The sequence below is a fragment of the Catharus ustulatus genome, chromosome 2 (assembly GCF_009819885.2).
Source record: "Catharus ustulatus isolate bCatUst1 chromosome 2, bCatUst1.pri.v2, whole genome shotgun sequence".
Lineage (NCBI taxonomy): Eukaryota > Metazoa > Chordata > Aves > Passeriformes > Turdidae > Catharus > Catharus ustulatus.
In genome coordinates this window covers 45,418,746-45,438,638 of record NC_046222.1, presented here as the reverse complement: position 1 = coordinate 45,438,638, position 19,893 = coordinate 45,418,746, and the positions used below count along the sequence as shown (strand labels likewise).

The window sequence follows — 19,893 nt, the reverse complement described above, 5'->3', positions numbered from 1 at the left end:
ATCATGAAATTACTGTAAATTTTCCTTTATATAATATCTTAACCATATTTGTAAGGCATTTTAAATTTATGCTTCTGAATACCACAAAGGTACTATTTTCACCCAGAATGGGGCTAGGAAAACATATCTCTTTTAGATGCAATTCAGTGCTTATTGACTAGAAATATCGTGTGGTTCCTTGTAACTTAGAAAGCTGTTCCTTCTTTATATCCACCTCAATCCATTTGATATTATTGATGGATTACTAGACAGTCTGACTACCTTATGCAGAGGAAGATTTTACTTCATCAAAATCTTCCAGAACAAAGTGGGTGGCAGCTGTTTCAGCAGCTTCTAATTTTTCACTCCATTCAACATGTCCCAGCCGTGGCAGAAATACTGTACCTTTGACTGAGCATTTCACAGCTTTCCTCTGCAGGAAGACCCTAGGTTGAATCACCTATCCCAGAAGATATGTTACTGTGACTTCCACAAGGAGTCAGAACTTATTGCTGAATCTCACTACAAATCATGGAAAATAAAATATCCTGCTGAGCTAACTATAAATATTGGGTTTTCTGGTTCCTAACCAACCCCATATCTCAATGTGCTATGTAAATGTATGTTCTACTTAGTGGGTAGCACGGCATAATAATAAACCCAAGATTTTAATGCAGTATTGACCATGTAATTTTTGCAGATTTGGTTCAAATCTGGCAATATTTGAAAAGATTTCAGTCTCAGACTTCTCCAATTTTTCGTTAATGTGAGGCTGAACCCACCATTTATGAACATACAATAATGGGTAAGAGGAGCTGCATCTGAAATGGTCTTTGCCCGTTTTCTACTCTTTATGATATGTTTTTATATTTTCCTTTTTGCAAGCATCAGGATCTCTCAAGAGCACCTGATTAGTGTAAGATGTGTTTAAGACTCAGAAATGGCAGAAAAACATCAGGAGTAATGATGGAGCGACTTCTACAACTACCTCACCGTCAGCTTAAGATTCTCCATAAAAAATGATAAAAGTCCTCTATCCTAGGTAATATTTCTGAGATGTCCTCAGAGAAGAGTCATACAAGAGTTTCATTTAACCACATTCAGGGTGACAGATATAGGTATCTGCGGCAAGAGCAACACTGGAAGAAAAAAAACCCAACTTCTGCCATCTTCCCAGCAGCTGCATTTGGGAAAAAACTATTACTAATTCTATTTTCAGGAACTCAGGGAGTACCCTCATTCAGTTGAATTCATAAAAAGAAGCACAGCCAGCAGGTCAAAGGAGCTGATTCTGCCCCTCTACTCCATCCCCGTTGACTACCTCCATCCAGCTCCGGGGATCCCAGCACAGGAAGGACAGGGGACTGTTGGAGTGAGTCCAGAGGGGTCCAAAAATGATCAGAGGGACAGAGCAGCCCTACCATCAGAACTGGCTGAGAGAGTTGGAGTTGTTCAGCAAGAAGATAACTACACTCCAGGGAGACCTTATTAAGGCCTTTCAATACTTAAAGGGGGTTAATAAGAAAGATGGATGGGAACAAAGCTTTTTAGAAACAAGGAGCAGTGGTTTTCAGCTAAAGGAAGGCAGATTTAGACTAAAAGAAGGTAGACTTAAACAAGGCATAAGGAATAAATTTCTTAGAATAAGGATGGTAAAACACTGGAATAGGTTGTCCAGAGAGGCGTCTCTTTCCTGAAAACATTCCAGGTCAGGCTGGACTGAGCTCTGAGCAACCTGCCCAGTCCCTGAACATTGCAGAAGGGCTGGACTCTATGACCCTTAAAGGTCTCTTCACACCCAAACTATTCTGTAATTCTATGATTCTGTGGTTCTATTTGTGTCTAGATCTTTATTTTAGGAACAAGCCCATGCTTGTTCTGTTTCTAAGCTACTGTTTCTGACTTTTTGCTTGTCTGGTTAGACCTTTCAGCCATCAAGCCCTAGTCCAACCTTAATGAGAATGAAGTGTGAAGTGACAGCGAAGCCAGATACCATCAGCATTCTGTACAGTACTAAAAGTGCTGTAATACAAGCAAGCTCTTCAATAACTTTTTCCTAGCAAGAAGAGCTAACTCCACATGGGAAAGCTGTAGGGCAAAACTGCTGCTTGCTTCTGAGGGAATTCATCCACTGACATCAATGTCCACGAAGTTATTAATGAAACATGGCCACTATGCCAAAAGCTATTGGCAGTACAGAAATCAGGATGGATTCTTGGCTTTTATGGCTGCCAGAAACAGATCACTAATTCATGAGATTTGTACAGTTGATACACTTTTGGCAGGTCTAAAATTAGACTGAGTAGAGGCATCAGGGATTTCTGTAACATTGCATTCATGCTTCTTTGTACCTCCATACTGATGTTTTTCATGAAGGCAATAAATGAAAAGATTCCATCTAAGACATGTTTTCTTAAGCTTTGGTCTAATTATGATGTAAGTACTTTGAAGTTCATTACTTTAATTAGAAGCAGAGACTGAAAGAAAAAAACAGGGGAGTTATTTCCCAGGTGGGAACTGGAGCTGCAACTGCAATCCAAACAATAAAGAACACTACATAACTTGTGCCCTAGTGAAATGTTGGCTTGTGTTTTGCCTAATGGCAGATCAATACCATACAAATGAAGCAATTACAGTTGTGCCATATAAAGCCTTATTTGGTCAGCAGCCAAAATGGGGATTAGCTGGAAGAGTTCCTAGGACTTTCTGTCTGAATATTATTGCAGAAGTTAATGAGGAATATCTGATATGCTTAGACAAACATAAACAGTGCCAGCAACCAGATGAGATGGTTGGTCCAATAGTCAGTGTGCTGATAATTAAAATGCCCTGAAGCCAGCTGGCCATCAGCCCAAGATCAGGTGAAATGATCACAAGGGCAATCCAATCCCTCTGGCAACCATCTATATGATGTGACCATCGATACAGCCATGCACAAAGCAGCAAACTCTCTATCTTACCCCAGCATGGAAGCAGGGTCCACTTTAGCATGGAGCACCTTCACTTTTGCACAGCTCTGTGTCCCTATACTGCCACTGGTGAAGGAAAGGCCACAGTCAGCTCAATACAATGGTTCTGCCAGGACTTTTCTATGTCCCACTCATTCTCATCTACTACACCACCTGGTCTAGTAGGTGTCCCTGCCCATGGCAGGGGGTTGGAAACAGATGATCTTTAAGGTCTCTTCCAACCCAAACCACTCTGTGAAATGCAAATATAGCAGCTCTCAGACCAGTCAGACCAAGCACAATCACATCAATATGGTAACATGTTTGTAATGTTTCAAATGCAAGCAGCCAGGCTAAAGAAAAACACAATATTAAAAGTACTAATAGATTTCCACAGTGGGTATGGAGATACAAATGATGTAATTACTGTTTTCCTGAACACATGCCCATGTGCTAATTTTAATTTAAAAAGCCATATGGAGTAGGGTCCACTGATGATGGAGATTTCTGCCATTGCTTTCTAAATGGAACACAAAAGGTGGTCACAGACCACAGACTGTTTCAGAAACCATTAGTCAAAGTTACAATTTTCTGATCATTTTCTTTCCAGAACACTTTCTTTCCAAAGACACTGAGAAATCTGCCACCATGTTTATCCAGACGCACACACCTCCATGGATTTGAAATAATCATACAAACATCTGGAGTGGGAATGGGCTTCAAATATTCACAGCACAATAAATACTGTGCTATTAATCTTCACTGTTCCTCTGAGACTGATGGGTAATTGTCATTACCCTCAATTTGCAAAGGTGAATCTGAAGTAAGAAGGTGCACTGATCTCAGGTGCCCAGGCTGGGCAGGGTCATTAACTAAGCTCACTAGTATGACACAACTTCAGGCAATCAAACTTCATTGCTTCTCAGAAATCTCTGGGTCTTTTCAGGCAACCATTCATAGAGATTTTATCCTTCTGATCTCCCAGAGATAGACTAAGCTTAAATTTCTGTGTGTATTTCCTCAATTCAATCTTTAACCAAAACAGAGTCCTAATTTTTCCTGCCAAAAGTGGGAGACAGCCAACCTGAGTGACCTGATTCCTGTAACAAACAAACTCTTCCACATTTTGACCCACTCAGGAATTAAAAGAAAAAAAGTCCATGCTGTCAATCACTCAGCAGCTATATAGAGCTGCTTAGGAAGTTAACTGCTCCTCTTTCCCTGGCAAAGAGGAGGTATGAAGCACTGTCACTTACTTCACGGATTTCAGATACTCTTACTCTATTTTGCTTTTCCACCAAGAAAATTTTATTCCGATGAGAATGATCTGCTTGACATTTAATTCACAGAGATTGAACCTAAAGCCTAGTGGTCAAGAGAAGACCTTTTACCATGCAGGAATCATGAACATCACTTTCCATAAACTACTACAACTTTCCAAATACTCCTGTAGCTCCAGAAGCTTCAATGTGATGGCTGAAGATATACTTATCATAGCCATAATTCTCCTAGAAGTATCATAGCACAATGCAGTTTTGAAAGCGCCTAAGGAGTTTGGTCCATCTGTCTGGTCCAGCCTCCTGCTCATACAAGGGTCAGTGCTGAGGTCAGACCAAGCTGCTCTGGGCTTCAACCAGTCACGTTTTGTAAGCTTCCAAGGACAAAGCCTGCACAGCCTCTCTGAGCAGTGTCACTGTCAGACTGCCCTCAGGCAGTCATGGGAAATAGATCCTCTCTACATCCAGTCTGAACTTCTCCCATTTCATTTTATGTTCATCGTCACTGACCTCCCTGCCCTACACTGCTGTGAAGAGTCTGGATCCATCTCCTCGAATATTCCCCTGTAGACACCCTGGGCTGCTCCTAGGATGCTCCAAAACTATCTCTGCTCCAGGCTGAACAACCCCAGCTCTCCCAGACCTTCTTCATCAGAGAAGGTCGAGATCCATATTCAGCTCCATCTTGATCATCTTCCGTGAAACAGGTTTAATTTATTGAAGATTTTCTTAAATGAGGAGGTCAAAAAAACAAAAAAATGGATGTCGTGTTCTAGATGCAGTCTGAATGTTTGCAATTATTTAATCTGATGCAACAGTATCTTTACTTGTGGCCTACAAATTGGATGAAATAAAAGCACTCTAATTGGAAACTGCTTTGGATAATTGCCCACTATCTAAAAGAGATGCCAAAAATAGGAGCCTGCTTATTTAACTGTGACAGGGAAAAAATCCTAAATCCTCAAGAAACTGTGATGACTTTCTGTTCACTTTCAACTACACTTTCAAAGATTGAGTTTACATTATTTAAACTGGAAAGTCAGAACTAATTGTAAAGTGTTCATGTGGTTTAAAACCAAAAAATATTATCCTCAGGTATAGAATATAACCAAAATAGTATCATATACTGATTAAAACCTGAGGAGCTGGATCTTAGTAAAGGCAGAGCATCTGAATGTGGGTTGGTCCCCTAGCTTTGAGCATTTTCTTTTTATTTAAAACTAATAAAGAAATGAGCATCCTCCTAAACCCTGTCTCTTTATATTTTGTGTTGCAAGCAGTAAAAGGGTCTTGTGGAAACCATGAAATTCAAAATTTTGGCTGAAAATGTAAAAATTTGAATTGTCTAGTAATGTTTACATTTAGGTACATGAAATATAGGCAATTTGGGTTTTCTAGAAAAAGCTGAGATTTTCTGTAGGAAGTAGCTAGATCCCATGAATTTTTCTGTCGGTTTAAGACTTTTAAGATCCAAAATAGACTTAAATCACACAAACAAAAAATGTGTGAAATAAGGTGCCTGCATCCCTACCAAAGAATCCAAAGATCTAATTCTACATACAAAAGCCTCTTAAAGACATAGTTACAAATCTGGGCTGCACTAAATGGAACCATATCAGCAGCAGATTGTGCAGAGAAAGCTGTACATATTCTGGAGGTAACAGATGGGCTGCCAGATGTTGGGGCTGCTCTCACCTGCAGGCCTCATTCATCCCTGCTGCTAGTAATGGAAGATCTGGAAGCTAGCAAAGGATCTGAGTCTTCCTGCACAGAGATGCTATTCCTGACCAAGAGGGGAGGAAAAAAATACTAAAAAAGCTCTATTTTCTTTGTGTGCTGGAGGCAGATTATTATTTTCAAGTGTTCTTTTAGAGTAGAAAGAAGTACCAGAAATGTAACAATAAAATAGATCTCTGTATCAGGTCAGGCTTGGATCACTTTTATCCAGTTGACTTTTGGCTTTAAAAAACTGCAGGGAAAATTTTAATCAAACTTTGACTACAGAAACCTGCCGATTCTGCCAAAAGCTGTTAAACGAGAGTCACAACAAAAGAACACACAGCATTCTTTAGCATAATGTCATTTGCTAAAAGATATGGTTAAATAGGAGCTAAATCCTTTTTCAGGCTTGATTTAAGCTCTCACTCAGTAACTTGGTTGGAATTGGAAGCAGAGGAAAGAAAGCAGAAAATGGGAGTAAGGAATCAATTTATAGAAGTACAGAGACTTGAGCTAAGGATAGCTAGAGATAGTTGAGAAAACAAACTCTAGTTTTCCTTCTACTTCCTACCACACACAAAGCAGACCAATTAAGAGGAAAAAATTATTGATCAACCACAAGTCACCATTTTAAAAAGCAATATTTTAAACTTGTACTGTTCAATGAGATACACAAATGGCCATTTTTATTTGGAACCTGAGATGCTTGGGAACATTCTGATGATGGGAAACAGCTGCATTTGAGAGATGTTGTGTCAAGACACACAGTAGCTTAAATTATACATTAAAACTTCTGAATTTTGTTTTGTGCTGTCAACACCTTTCCACCTTTTATGCTGGGATGTTCAGTCCATAATGCCTACTCTGTCACACACTGTGCCAGTCTAGGTACTGTTCTCAGTTCAAAGAAACCACAAGAAAGAAAATAAACTTTTCTCCCTACTTTTGGTTGGGAATTTCTCACAAGAATCAAGCCTGCACAAAGACTAAATGGCCATTTTATGTCTCTTGGAGTCCATCTAGTACTTACTTCAATTGGAGGTGGGCAGTCTTGCAACTACCACACAGATTAATTGCAAACTGTTTTTCAGGTGCTATTTGTTCCCCAAATGTCATTTCCACAGAGAAGGATTGTTACGAGCTGCTGAGATGCCTTTCAGCAGGCTGCTCCCTTGCTTTAGTCTACCTACAATTTATCTGAACAATTATTATCTTAGTGGGATAGGCCTTTTAGTTGTCGGGAACTGTACCATCAACTTCAAAGGGCAGTTCCTGGGACTTGACACCTAAACAGCCAGAGAGTTGTAATAAAAAGAAAAGAGAGAAATAATAATGAGCAGCATTGTTAAAATATAAAGGGCTGCATCTTGCCCTCTGCTGAGATGCTTTATAAGGGATTGAGGAAATGGCAGGGAAAAGGGCAGGAGAAAATTATTTCTGGAGTGCCAAGAGGCAGCGTTTATTTCTCAGGGGATCTATAGACTGGAAACAACCATAACCTTTTGTATCCCACTGGCATACAGTGGGGATTAATGGTTATCAAAGGTTTGTAAAAGTCCAGAAAATCAGTAGGATGAGTGCACAGCAATGGTATCAGTATTTTTGAGACATTATGACCTTTGCTGATAGTCTGAGGTAAGTTCATCGGTTATACTTAAATATATGCCTCTTTTTACCTGTCAGAGAATTCAACAGTCTGTCAAATTTCATTTGGAAAGATTTGTTATTGGGAAGCTCCTATCCTGTTTGCATTCAAGCAATTCTGAAACAGACAAGCAAGAAAAGATCTCTGATCTTTTTGCTGCATTGATTTCTTGCTGATTGTAGAAAATGTGTTTGCTTTTGAATTTTTCCTGTGCTGACTACTTCAGACTGGCCCAATGCTTCTGTAGGACAGTAAAGAAATTGTTAGTAATCACTAAATATCAGAATGTGAAATCTCTTGTATAAACAGCTTGCAAAAAATTTTTTTTTTAAAAAAAGAAGCCTCATTGTGCTTTTAAAGCCAATAGTAAAGCCGAACACACAGCTTCATCTTTTACACTGATTATACTACTAATTTAAAAATACCTATTGCCACTGATTTTTTTTGATTACAAAAAAACCCAACTCTTCTGTGCACTAATTTTGCTCCTGTTTCCATGCTTGGTTCTTTCACTCTTGCTGAGAAACACTTAATTTCACAACTTTTCTCACTAAAATCCCAAGGCCTTCCTTGGAGTTAGGAGCAGGATGATGCTAGCAGAGAGGTATCAGAACCTGACAGTGTGACCCAAATGGGAACTGAGCTTCTTGGAAGAACTTTGCCTTCTGTCATTTGCTTCTACTGTCATTTGTAGTGTAGGAAAACAGAAATGGCAGCAGAACAAATTCCTGTGACTTTTGCTTTCTCCTCCAAACCACAGAGAGCTTTGTTCAATTATGAATCATCTCTGAAGTCTGAGAGTGAAAACTTCCTGCTAGTGGCAATGAGGAAACAGGCTCTGTGAGGCAAGGCAGGTCAGAGATGGCTCTTTGAAGTACTTGAAAGATCCAGTGATTTCCTGCCTCCCCCCCTAGGTCAGAGAAAATTCAGCAAGTACAGCATCATGGACACTAATGAGTTGTTTTCTTTCAAAGACTCAAGTATAAGAAATTATCTCAATAGCAATGCTCTTCACTGCAATTTAGTGACTTAAATCAGAATTATTATAATTTCCTTCCTCTATAAGTAAAAATTGCAAGAATGAGCAAAACTCTTTCAAGTAGAAGATTTTGCCTCAATACATTTGCTTGTACATCTTGCAATGGATCTTATTAGTCATCATCAATTTTTCCCCTTTTTACTGCACTATTTATGCACAGGGAAGACCCTTATCTTGATTGAAAATTATGAAATTAATCCAATAGGCATCACTGGGGAACAGAGCAAGCTGGGATTCTAATCTCTGTTCCCAAGGCTTCATATTTACTTTTCAAATAGATACTCTCTTTTTAGACAGAAACACTCCAGGTAACCAAAATTAAGTATGCCTTCCAGGCTCAGCTGAAAGAACAACTTGCTAACATTCATTGTCAGGTTTTCTTTACTGATCTTCTTTTGACCCCTGACTTTTATATTCCTTCCTAAGAAGTGGCCCATTCTCTGCCTTTTTACTTAGTAAATGTTATTTTCAGTTGATAGAAAACCCAATAAGGTCTGAAGGATCTGACCTGCTTGAGAAATATCTCAGCTATAAGCTTTGACACTGAATGGTAATGAGGTGGTAATTCAAGCCTTGCTATGCCTACAGCAAAGGGAAAATATTATGCAAAGTCATACAGTATGATCTACACCATCAGTCAAACAGGATAATGTTTACATATGTATAAAATGCTACAGACCACATTCTAGTTTGCATATAATTTTGTACCACACCAGGAAAAGATCTTGGAAAATCCTGGAAAGCTGACTAAAATCCTGTTTAACAGACCACCCCATAACTATGCAGGGGTTTTTGCTTTCTCCAGTGGCTCTTGCCTCAGAAGTGCAGAGGTCAAACACAGTACTTTCACATCGCTAATTTTAATTGTCAAAACTGAATTATTCACCAGTTTTCTCTATACCTTCTCTACATTGTATATAAATAACATCAGTTTCTAAGTCCTACAGTGCTTTGCTGAAATGACTGTGAATAACGCACTGATTAAGGGCAAGACCAGGCACTCTGACAGGAGAAGAGAAATGAAAAAAAAATCAAACCTGCTTTCTCCATGTCTCTCCTCACTGTGACAGCTGCTTGTCTTCAGAATGATCTGGGGAGGCCTTTATGTGCCACTGCTGCCAGCCAGAAGACAGCTACCAGCAAAAGAAATATCCATTCTTCTCTGAAATGCCACAACATGCTCAGAAGCACATGGGCTGCAGATGCTATCAGGATGACTCAACAATACATTACCTATTTCTGTACCTTTCTAGAAACAGGAACATGCCACTGAGTGAAGAATGAAGCCCAGATGCACAGAAACAGCAAGACAGAATAGTTACATCAACAATATTGGTTAAAAAAATTTAAAAATCTATAAAGGCTTTTGAAAACTGAACAATATAGGGTACACTGAAGAGTGGTCCAGGGAAACTCTTCCTTTATGATACAACACAACCAGGAAGCTTCACTGATGGGAAAAGTCTATTTTTCTAAAGATTGATGGATTTCCACAGTACAAAATCATTGAAAAACAATAGTGGAAAAAATCTTCTGTAGTAAAAAAATGTTGACAGTGTAAAAAATTTGGATGGTCAGCTCAAACATTTTTCCTAGTTCTTCTCTTACTCAGAGGAAGTCTGTGAATATCATGGCTATCCTTTTGTACACACAAATCCAATCTTAGAAAAAACATAAACCAGAGCATGCAAGAAGTTTGGGGCGAAACATTTTTACCTGTCCTTACAGCTGATTATTGCATAATGACTCTGATGGTTTTCCTACAGAGCTGGGTGTGAATTACCAGCTCACTGACCTAAAAATGCAGGGTAAAATGGGAGCTGGGGTACGTCTCAGAATAATATATTAAATTCACAATAAACAGTTTTGGCAGTGAATGATGAGCTGGGAATGTCTTCCACAATAAGCTTTGGTCTCCAAAACCATTGATAACAACATTTGATAACAAGTTTAATAGTCCCTCTGAGAGAAACTATACTATCATATAGTTATTTTCACGTCTATGAAAAAAAGAAAATGAAATATACAGTAATTTCACGATTATAAGTCACACCATTTTAACTAAAATTTTGGTCCAAACCCAAAGTGTGGCTTATAATCAGGTGCGGCTTATATATGCACAAAGAACAAAAAGTTGCTGTTTTAGTTTGGAGGACAGGTGTCTGCTGAGAAAGGCAGGAACTTCTCTTTGAAATGGAGAATGTAAAGCCCCTCTCTCCAAATTATTATAATTTTGAAATCAAGGGGCTTTCAGGCAAAAATATGGAAATTAGGAATAACAGTTCTTTTCTAGGGAAATTAAAATAGAAATACAGTACTACAAAGAAACAAACGCCAAACCCTGACAAAGTCAGAGTACAACCGTACACCCCGTCAGGCAGGGTGTTGGCAGCAGTCCCATTCCATGGTGACTGCATCCTCCTGCAGTGACAGATGTGGCTCAGTTGGAGCAGTGCTCCTGTAGAAGGTGCAGTTTCCCTCCAGAGGTCCAGTGGTGATGTGGAGAAATCCAGTTTTCCTCTGGAGTCCAGTGGAGAAAGGGACTACCTTAGTGTCCCAAAACCTCTGTTTTTATCTTGGTAAGAAATGCTGGGCTCTTCCCCCTGGCTGGAGCAACTTCCAATGGGATGAAGTAATTTTATCAGTCCCACAGTGGGACCCAATGGGCCATTAGCAGAAAATGACTCTCTGGAGGAAGGATGGGTTGTGAAAAGATAAAGAACAATGCCCCGCCTGGTTTCAATGGATGGCCCATTAGCAGAATATCTCCCGCAGAGATAAGGATCACTGCCCCCACCCTCAACAGATGGTGATAGAATAGATACCTTTTATCACACTCTGTATTGTAACTTGCGGCTTATAATCAGGTGCTGCTTATATATGGACAAAAAAACAAAAAGTTGCTGAAACCCAGAAGTGCGGCTTATACTCAGTGCGGCTTATAATCGTGAAATTACTGTAATTTACCAAAAAAAATAAAAAAAAGGGGACTATTCCATCCTATCCATCCTATAAGGTCTGCCAAAAGTTGTATGAATGAGCATGCATTACTAAAATAAGTTTTTTTTCCAACACTGTATTTATAAGGAACCTTACTAGATATATCTGTGAAAAGCAAAGGTAACATTGCCAGCTGCAGTACCACATTGAAACAAAGCAGTGAAAGAGTGGCAGTTTTAGAGGTTCACCTCAGGAAAAAAAGAGAAGATGAAGTCACTGAAATCAAGATGGTAGATTATAGAGTCCATGCACACAACGACTCCATAACAGATCTTTATCTATTACTACAGATTCATTTTTCTTCAAGAAAAAGTTCCTTCTACCACAGTTCTCTCACTTCTAAGGTAAAGCTCTTTCAGGTGTTGCACATTATATTATATAAAACAGGAGAATCCATGCATTGTTGACAGCGCACCTTTTGTCAACCTTCTGTTGACAGGGCCTTTTGTACCTCCAGCAATCCGCAGGGCACTCCTCCCTTGCACAGGGTAGAAACTAAAATCTCTAGCTTCACTTCCATTGCACTTTTGCCTCCACCTAAGTTGCCAGAATGATCTGAAAGTTACATCTGCAACACCAGCATGAACACTGATGCACCACCCATATCCCACACTGCATCCCTTATGTTAAACACAGTAAAGAAAGGATAATGTGCAAAGAGTCAGTTCGTGTCACCAGATGTCACACTGCAAAAAACCAGTAGATATCACCAGGTGGACCTTTTTTCCTCCTCTCCAGAACATAAGGAATTCTTCCTAAAGGCAAACTGTGTTAATCCCTTACTACATAAAAAGAATAGAGACATGAATAATGGAATATAGAATCCCAGGTTCTAATCAGGTTCCCAGGTTAATTGTAATTCCAACAGCAGGAACTTTTTAGAGCTCTGGATTTCATGAGGTTGGTGAAAAATATCACCGATCTCTAAAACACATTGATGCATCTAGTCAAAGTTTTTCTATTATTTGTCTAAATCTAATCCTGCCATTCTTATCTGCCTGGGCACAAAGTCTCTACCAGACAGTTACGACCTTGTAGGTTTCACTCATCCATGCTGCACACTTCTGGCTACAGGACAGGACAAACGTCCTTAGTTAAAACAGTAAGATAAAAAATGACAACAACTCCTCATCTTTTAGCCTGACCTGTCATACACCTTTACATAAAACAGCTTCAAGGTACAAAAAGCTGAAAATGCTTTTAGTGTACCTTTGAGAAAATATTGCCCTTAACTCCTTTTTCATTACCTCTTAGAGTGGCGAACTCTTTCATGTTCTTCACTATTCAAACTTGTTTATGATGCCTACATATCTAAAACAGAAAAGCAGAGGCGTGCAAGGCACAGGACTTGAGTAGTACAAGATCTCCAGGTGTTGCCCTCTGGGAACACAGTTACTGCAAGTGGCAAGGCAGATGACCCAGGGGTGATCCACAACAGCCAGAAGTCTGGCCATGAGAACATCTTCTAATGGCAACACTTCTACAAAGGCAGGTCTTGCTAAGCAGACAAGCAGCACTCTCTTAACCACCTTTGAAACCACCACCTTTGAAGAAAAAAACTCATTAATTCACACTGAGTACTACAGAGTGGCTTTGGAAGGATACCTACCGTTGTAGGAGGAGAAAACAGTAAGAACAGTTGGGTAGTGCCTTGAGAGAAACTCAATCTTTGTTGTGATGAGAGCCTTTGCCCTCAATCCCACATTCCTTCTCAAACACGTCAGTCTTTTACAACATCATATAGAAATGAATATCACTGAAAAGGAAGGAAGGAAGGAGACACACGTGATGTGTGATGTGGTACTGCCCGTTGGGCATAAAAGAAGCACACATCAGGCATTTCCCATTCTCCTCCATTCAGCGATATGCATTAATTGTAATACTGCACCAGCACTGAGAATAAATAATTCCAATTAGCCAATAGGTACTGGTTGAACACTGCAGGAGTGTAGCATGAAACCCAACAAGGAAGAGTTTTGAATTAAAATCCACTACACTGCTCATGTGTATGGCCATGAGCAACAGAGAGAGACCAGTCCTTGGATCTCTCTGATGGGTGGATTTCATCTGCAATGAACCACGTGATGGATATGTGCTCTGTAATGAACATGAGCCCAGTGATGGGATGGCAGGGAACCATCCCTAATCCTATGCTACAGGAAGAACCACTTTCTGTCAGTTAGATGTGTGAAAATATACGGTCTAGTTCTCCATACACTCACATCAATTTTATTCAGATGCTACTGTATTTTCTGGGAAAAAACTCCTGATTTTTATTCTTGTAAATAGGAAGACTATTAAGACTAAAATAATTTTGATGAAATAGGTGTTCAAACAGTTTGGTGAATAATTTGATATTAATAATTCATTTGGAAAAATTGTTATTTTTCCCTCGTCCTGAACAGATCAAACATAGCATTTGAATGCTTAACTTTTATATGCTACTTGCAATTATTTGTGAACTACATCAAGTAATTTGTGATTTATATATAACTCAAATAGGAAATTAGGATTATTAAATAAAACTCAATTTACAAGTCCCGTAGCAAATTATGTCTTTTGACTAATTTATGTAATGAGCTCAGCTAGCCTGCCCTTCATGGATTTCAAACTGCATGTTCAATATTTGCAATTATCTGTGCAGACAGCAGTTACATAAGTCATCTGATCAGTGACAGAAACACTACCATGTGGGATGCAGTCAAAATAGCAAAAGCAGCACATTCTAAATCTTTAAAAATTCAGAAAATACTGAAACATGCAGTTAAAATTTATAGCTGATGCTTCTCTGTTCAAAAACACAGGGGGAGGAAGCTTTTCCGCTCTTCTCTAAGTGCTACTCTTTATAGATATACGTGAAAGAGGTGGTAGGAATGTGAGGTGTTGCTTGTTCTTTATTTTTATCCAGAACATTAAGTGTGTTGCTTAATGTTTTTAGTAGGTAAGCAGCACTGATGGTTTGTCATTGGGGCTGGAGAGGGAATGGGGTGCAGCAGGAGAACAAGCAGCTTAGCACATGTGAAAGAAAGGCTCAGGAAAGGCATGGACATGGACAGCCAGTCGAGACAGCTTGAAAGAAGATTTGGTCCGATTTTCAAGTCCGGTAGGATTTCCCCTATTCTGATTTTTGAAACATGTTTGAAGGTAGGATGTGAAAAACTACATGGCTTTGATCACATCACCCTAATGATAGTTGCTGACCCCCAGTTAGATAAAACTATGGCCTCACTGGAATGTCTGGGAGTTTGTTCTTGAGCTGGGATGGAACCAGGAGTCCACACTGGATCCTTACAATTGTGGTTGTGCTCTTCCTCTCAGCTCTTATTAATCTTACTAGGCCCTCTTACTTCTAACTGCTTTATGTCTCATCCCCATTACTCCTAGGTATTTTTGTCTAGGCAACTGAACAAACCTAAAATAAGCCCAAATTTGACACAAATCAACTTCCACGGGCTATCAGTGCTCATTATAACAGGCTGTCTCTTGTTGATATTTAATACTATGGAGAAAAAAGGGAAAGGGACTAAAGAACTGTAATGCACTCTAAAAGCAAAAAGCCCACTGCTGCCCACATATATGACAGCAGCCAAAGTACTCCTAAAATGGATGCCCTAGCTTTGGCTTAGGAAAGCATGACTGTCAGCAATGGGCATTTCCTTACTACCCTAAACTGCAGCACTGCCCACCACTCTAAGGTTGTCTGAAACACTGAGAAGGGGATATCAATATATCAGAAATGGAAAATAAAAAAACAAGTGTTTTGAGAATATATCCAGATAATACATCAGCCTCTCTTATTAGCGCTGCCTTCTACCTTTAATTACTCTATGAATTCTGGATGTGTTATTCTACAGAATTAACATTTTTATTGTCATTTTCCCTCTCTCACCTGCTTAATGTTCTCTTAGTACTTTATTCAGCAGTGAAGATGGAATTTTTAAATCTGAGAGGTACAGAATGTTAAGAACCAAATATTGATATTCAGTCACTGAATTATCTGGCCTCATTTCCCCTCTGCACATACAAATCTTCTTTTGCTGTGGATGGAAATGATTCTGATGGTACTCCTTTCAACATCCCTGTAATACAGTTACAGCTACTGATGTTTGTGGTGTTGTGTGCAGGTTAAACTGATGAGTTATGAGTGAATCTAGTTATCTGCATGGTGGTAATGATGTCTCCTCTGCAGTAACAGATGTAGACAAATAGCTCCTTATTTATTTCATCCACAGACATATGGCTCCATCTGCACTTGCAACTCTACCCTTACACCTACTTCCTCCCCTTTGTTTCACATTGTAATCCCTTATCACGAGCACAAACATGAGAAATTGGGTGCTGAGCACTTTGTGGATCATTCCCTTTCCCCCACCCATGTGCACCTTATCACTGTCAGACTCCACCAGCCATACTCCCTTCAACTGCTAGTCGCTCTTTTGTTTTGAAGAAAATTGGCAAATCTACACTGGAAAATGCAAGTTTTGTTTGTTTAAACATTTAAGAAACAGAATGGTAAATACTGTCAATTTTAACATAAAGTAGGCACCTTAACTTGTCCCCCCCGACAATTTAAATGAAATGCAAATGATGTTCTGCCTGTGAATCAAAAACTTTCGTACTTTACTGAATGCATCTGATACCATGATAAAGAAAATACTGGTGAGTTTGAAGGCAGTACTGAAATGCATAATGCTAAAAACACAAACATTTTTTCTAAATAAGAAGGTGCTTTAACAAAAAAGTACTTTAATGAAGTTCTTTTAATGAAGGACTAATTACCTCCAAGTGATGACATTTGGAAAAAGATGTTACAAGCAGCTTCTTACTCAGAAATTAGTAGCTGAGATCAAACAAAACATAAAATGTAGGCATATTATTGATGCAGATACTGATGTAGATAATGTAAGCATAGTACTGCTATAAGGGGTTGAATTCCATGAAAAAATCTGATGAAATAGAATAACCAATGTTAATTCTATTGAGGCTGACTTCAAGTAGCTAGTGTTCAACCAGTTTGGTTTTTATATGGCCTTGAAACATATGCCAATTATAGCTGCTAAATCCATATTGCAATTATAAATGGTTACCTTTGTTGATCAAAAAAATGAAATGAAAGAAAATAAAAATAACATACCATGTTCACACACAAAACAAAAAGAGCTATATCAGGGACATCAGGGAAGGTGGAATACTATAACAACACATTTTATATTGTTATACTATTCCACCCACCTTAATGGAGAACCCTTCGGTGTGGCTACGCCGTAGCCTTTCGAATCCAGATTTCCTCCCACTTTCATGGTGTCACATGGCTTTCGTTGCTCAATGTATTCATTCATGGTGGACTCCAGCAGGAAGGCAAACTTGCCCTTGGATTTGCGGACACGAGCTACTCCCTCTGCAGTAGTCCTAGTGAACACTGATGGCTCAGCTGATTTCATGTAGGTCCACATCTTTTCATACACTGCTATTTTTGATCTCTGGAGATAATAAAAAACAAGTTAGAACACAAGAATGTTGCAATGTTTCAGAATGGCACTGCTCATACAAAATCAATCATACCTAATTTTTCAGACATTTGAAGTTGAGAAAATCTTGGAGAAGGATTTTATTTGAATTTCATTATTTTAAAAGAGACAAGAAATAAAGGTATCAATACTAAAATAGAAGATACTATTTTTAAGTTTGGCTACACTCTAGCAGTCAAAAAAGAAACTTTCAAAGCTGAATTTACTGTTAGAGGAAGTGCACACAGTCAATGTATGGTAAAGTGTGTTTTAGAGAATGATATATGAAGTAGATGTCCACAATCGGTCTGTACTCTAAAAAGAAACAGTAAAATAATCTCTCCATAAATACTCAGCTGAATCTTAAAGCATTTCTCTAATATCCACTTGTTACACCATCAAAGCCACAATAGCTTAAGTAAGCTTTCTGCTTTCATAATTCGGAGTCCAGGACTGACCTGATTTATATTCAGAAATGCTATACAATATTTGACGACATGGTTCACAATGAAGGATGGAAACTGCAAGTTGGACCAAATTTTAAAGGAAGTAAAATGCCATAAGCATCTTTCTTAAAGAATTAGGTATGATTTTACAACTGCAGTATCAGTGGATTTATTTTAAATACTCTGATCCTGCCAATAACTGAGTAAGAAACATACTTTCTCAAAGAATGCACAAGAATTAATGGCTTAGGGTACATTAGTAAATACTTAAGCAAAAATAAAACTTCTTCATAAAAAATTAAAGCAAATAAAATTTTTCACTAGAAGAAAGGAAGCAAATACTTTCAGGCTGAGTAGTTTCCAATGCTCATTAGATTCACTCAACAACTCCTTTGCTTCCTCCAGCACTGGGAATACATACATGCAAACCAGCAGTGTGTCAGCTGAACATTACACTCTGTTTTTATAATAACAGATGGCACTTGTCTTCCTCTATGTGTGCTGCAAAAAGGACTTCTTAACCTAATGCTCAAGTCAGCTTTTATTTGATCAAGAGGACTTTTTAGCTAAGCAAGAGTTGGTCTATGAGCTTCTTCCTACACTGTGCTGAGCACTCCAGGAAAATATTCATTTTTATAAAACCCCTAAACAATAGGCCTCAGATTATTTAAACAAATACCAAATGCTATTATCTTAGTATTATATAAATAAAAAATGGCTTTAAGAAGCCTGGATCTGAGCCTTTTTATATGTGAGAGTAATTTCCCTGAAGCACTTAGTTTTACCAATTACTAAATGACTGTACTATTAGAAAATAATTTGTTAGGGACCTAAGTCTATTCTGAAAATAAGTGACATTTAACTAACAATGTTCAATAAAATGCCATATAGTAGAACATCATAAAATATGATTTTCTTTTTTAGTTTGTCTGTATGCCTAATTTTATCTTTCTGTCAAATATAATAACATTTGAATCAACAACAGCTGTGTATGTCCATAATTACATCCTGACTTGTCACCCTTTCTTTCCACTGTAGTCACAGCTATTTTACATTTACATAATGGTGGCTGGAAGCAGAGTATAAACTAAGCCACCAATGCATTCTTTTTGCTTTACACTGATGTAATTTCATGGATTTAAATTTACAGAAAGAAAAAAAATGGAAAAGAGTAGTAATAAATCAGCCATAATTTCAAGAGTATTTTCTTCCCTTTTCCTGCCTTCACTTCCAAACATTGTTCTCATCTTAACATCCATTACATCTAATTCTTTATAAAGTAACTATATAATAGATCACTTTCATTTATAACTTTATGCAGCACATAAAACAGCTTGATTAGTAACAGGAAGCACTGCCCTAAATTGTAAAAGGTTGCATTTAATTTTTTTTTTCAGAATCTAGTCTCCTTTGCCTATGAAAATAGAAAAAATATGGAAAGTCTAACAAGGTATCTGCTCTCTAAGAACATTTTCTCCTCTCAAACTTTTATTTGCTTGCATTCTATTTCTACATGTCAACTCAGAGTGAAAATTGAAGAGTGAACTAACAAATATTTTTTATTATCATATGAGGAAACATTGCAACTTTCCCTGCAGTCAGCCAAGCTGGGATAGTTTTCATTTTGGGCTTTTCTGACTGGAACTACTAAAACTAACTACATTCCCTCTTGAGCAGTCTGCCTGAAAAATACAACTCTCACTGCATCTAAAGCAGAAAATAGGAGTGCATAAGAGTTAACAGTATCAAAGTTCCTCTTTTTCTTTATGTTGGCTTTAAAAAATGATCCCTTTTCTACTTTCAATCCAGATTTAAAACAGGCTGAAGAGGTGTTCAGAGTTTCTGACATTTTGATCAGAAATTACAAAATTATGAGAAAATGTCCTAAAGGCTCATCTTCAGCCAGATAATCACAGGTATTTTTGCTTCATTATAGTGTCTTCTCTTTAAAATGAGAACTTGCCTAAAATATTGAGAAAGTTTCTGTGTTTACAGGATGATTTAAAAGAACCACGAATATTTTGTGACCAATATTGTTTCTACATCATACATCTGATCTCATTACTTCAATACAATGCCTTGTACAAGTATTTTGAAACTATTAAGAAAACAATTCCAGTCCTTCATCATCTACTATTTCTGTGGGAATTAATTTTTGTAAGTCATCACCTACAAAATTTGCAAGCACAAGATACTCCTGCAAATGCAACAAGTTAATACATACAAAGAAACATAAATCTGCCTGGCCACCAGCATCATCTTTTAAAGAATCATCACAGCCTCATTCTAGTAGAACGAACTATTGTACCCATATATTGTGGTTAAAACCTCAA

The 19,893-nt window shown here is 38.2% G+C and overlaps 1 protein-coding gene across 8 annotated transcripts in view; it reads right to left on the bottom strand.

Moving 5' to 3' along the window:
* The window catches only part of GRIA4 (glutamate ionotropic receptor AMPA type subunit 4), a 217,930-nt gene that overhangs the window by 27,063 nt on the left and 170,974 nt on the right, over positions 1–19,893 (bottom strand). For all 8 annotated transcript variants that reach the window (XM_033086500.2, XM_033086482.2, XM_033086492.2 and 5 more), the window contains exon 13: positions 16,840–17,087. In XM_033086500.2, the coding sequence (XP_032942391.1) occupies positions 16,840–17,087 (248 nt within the window). The remainder of the gene's footprint in view (positions 1–16,839; positions 17,088–19,893) is intronic.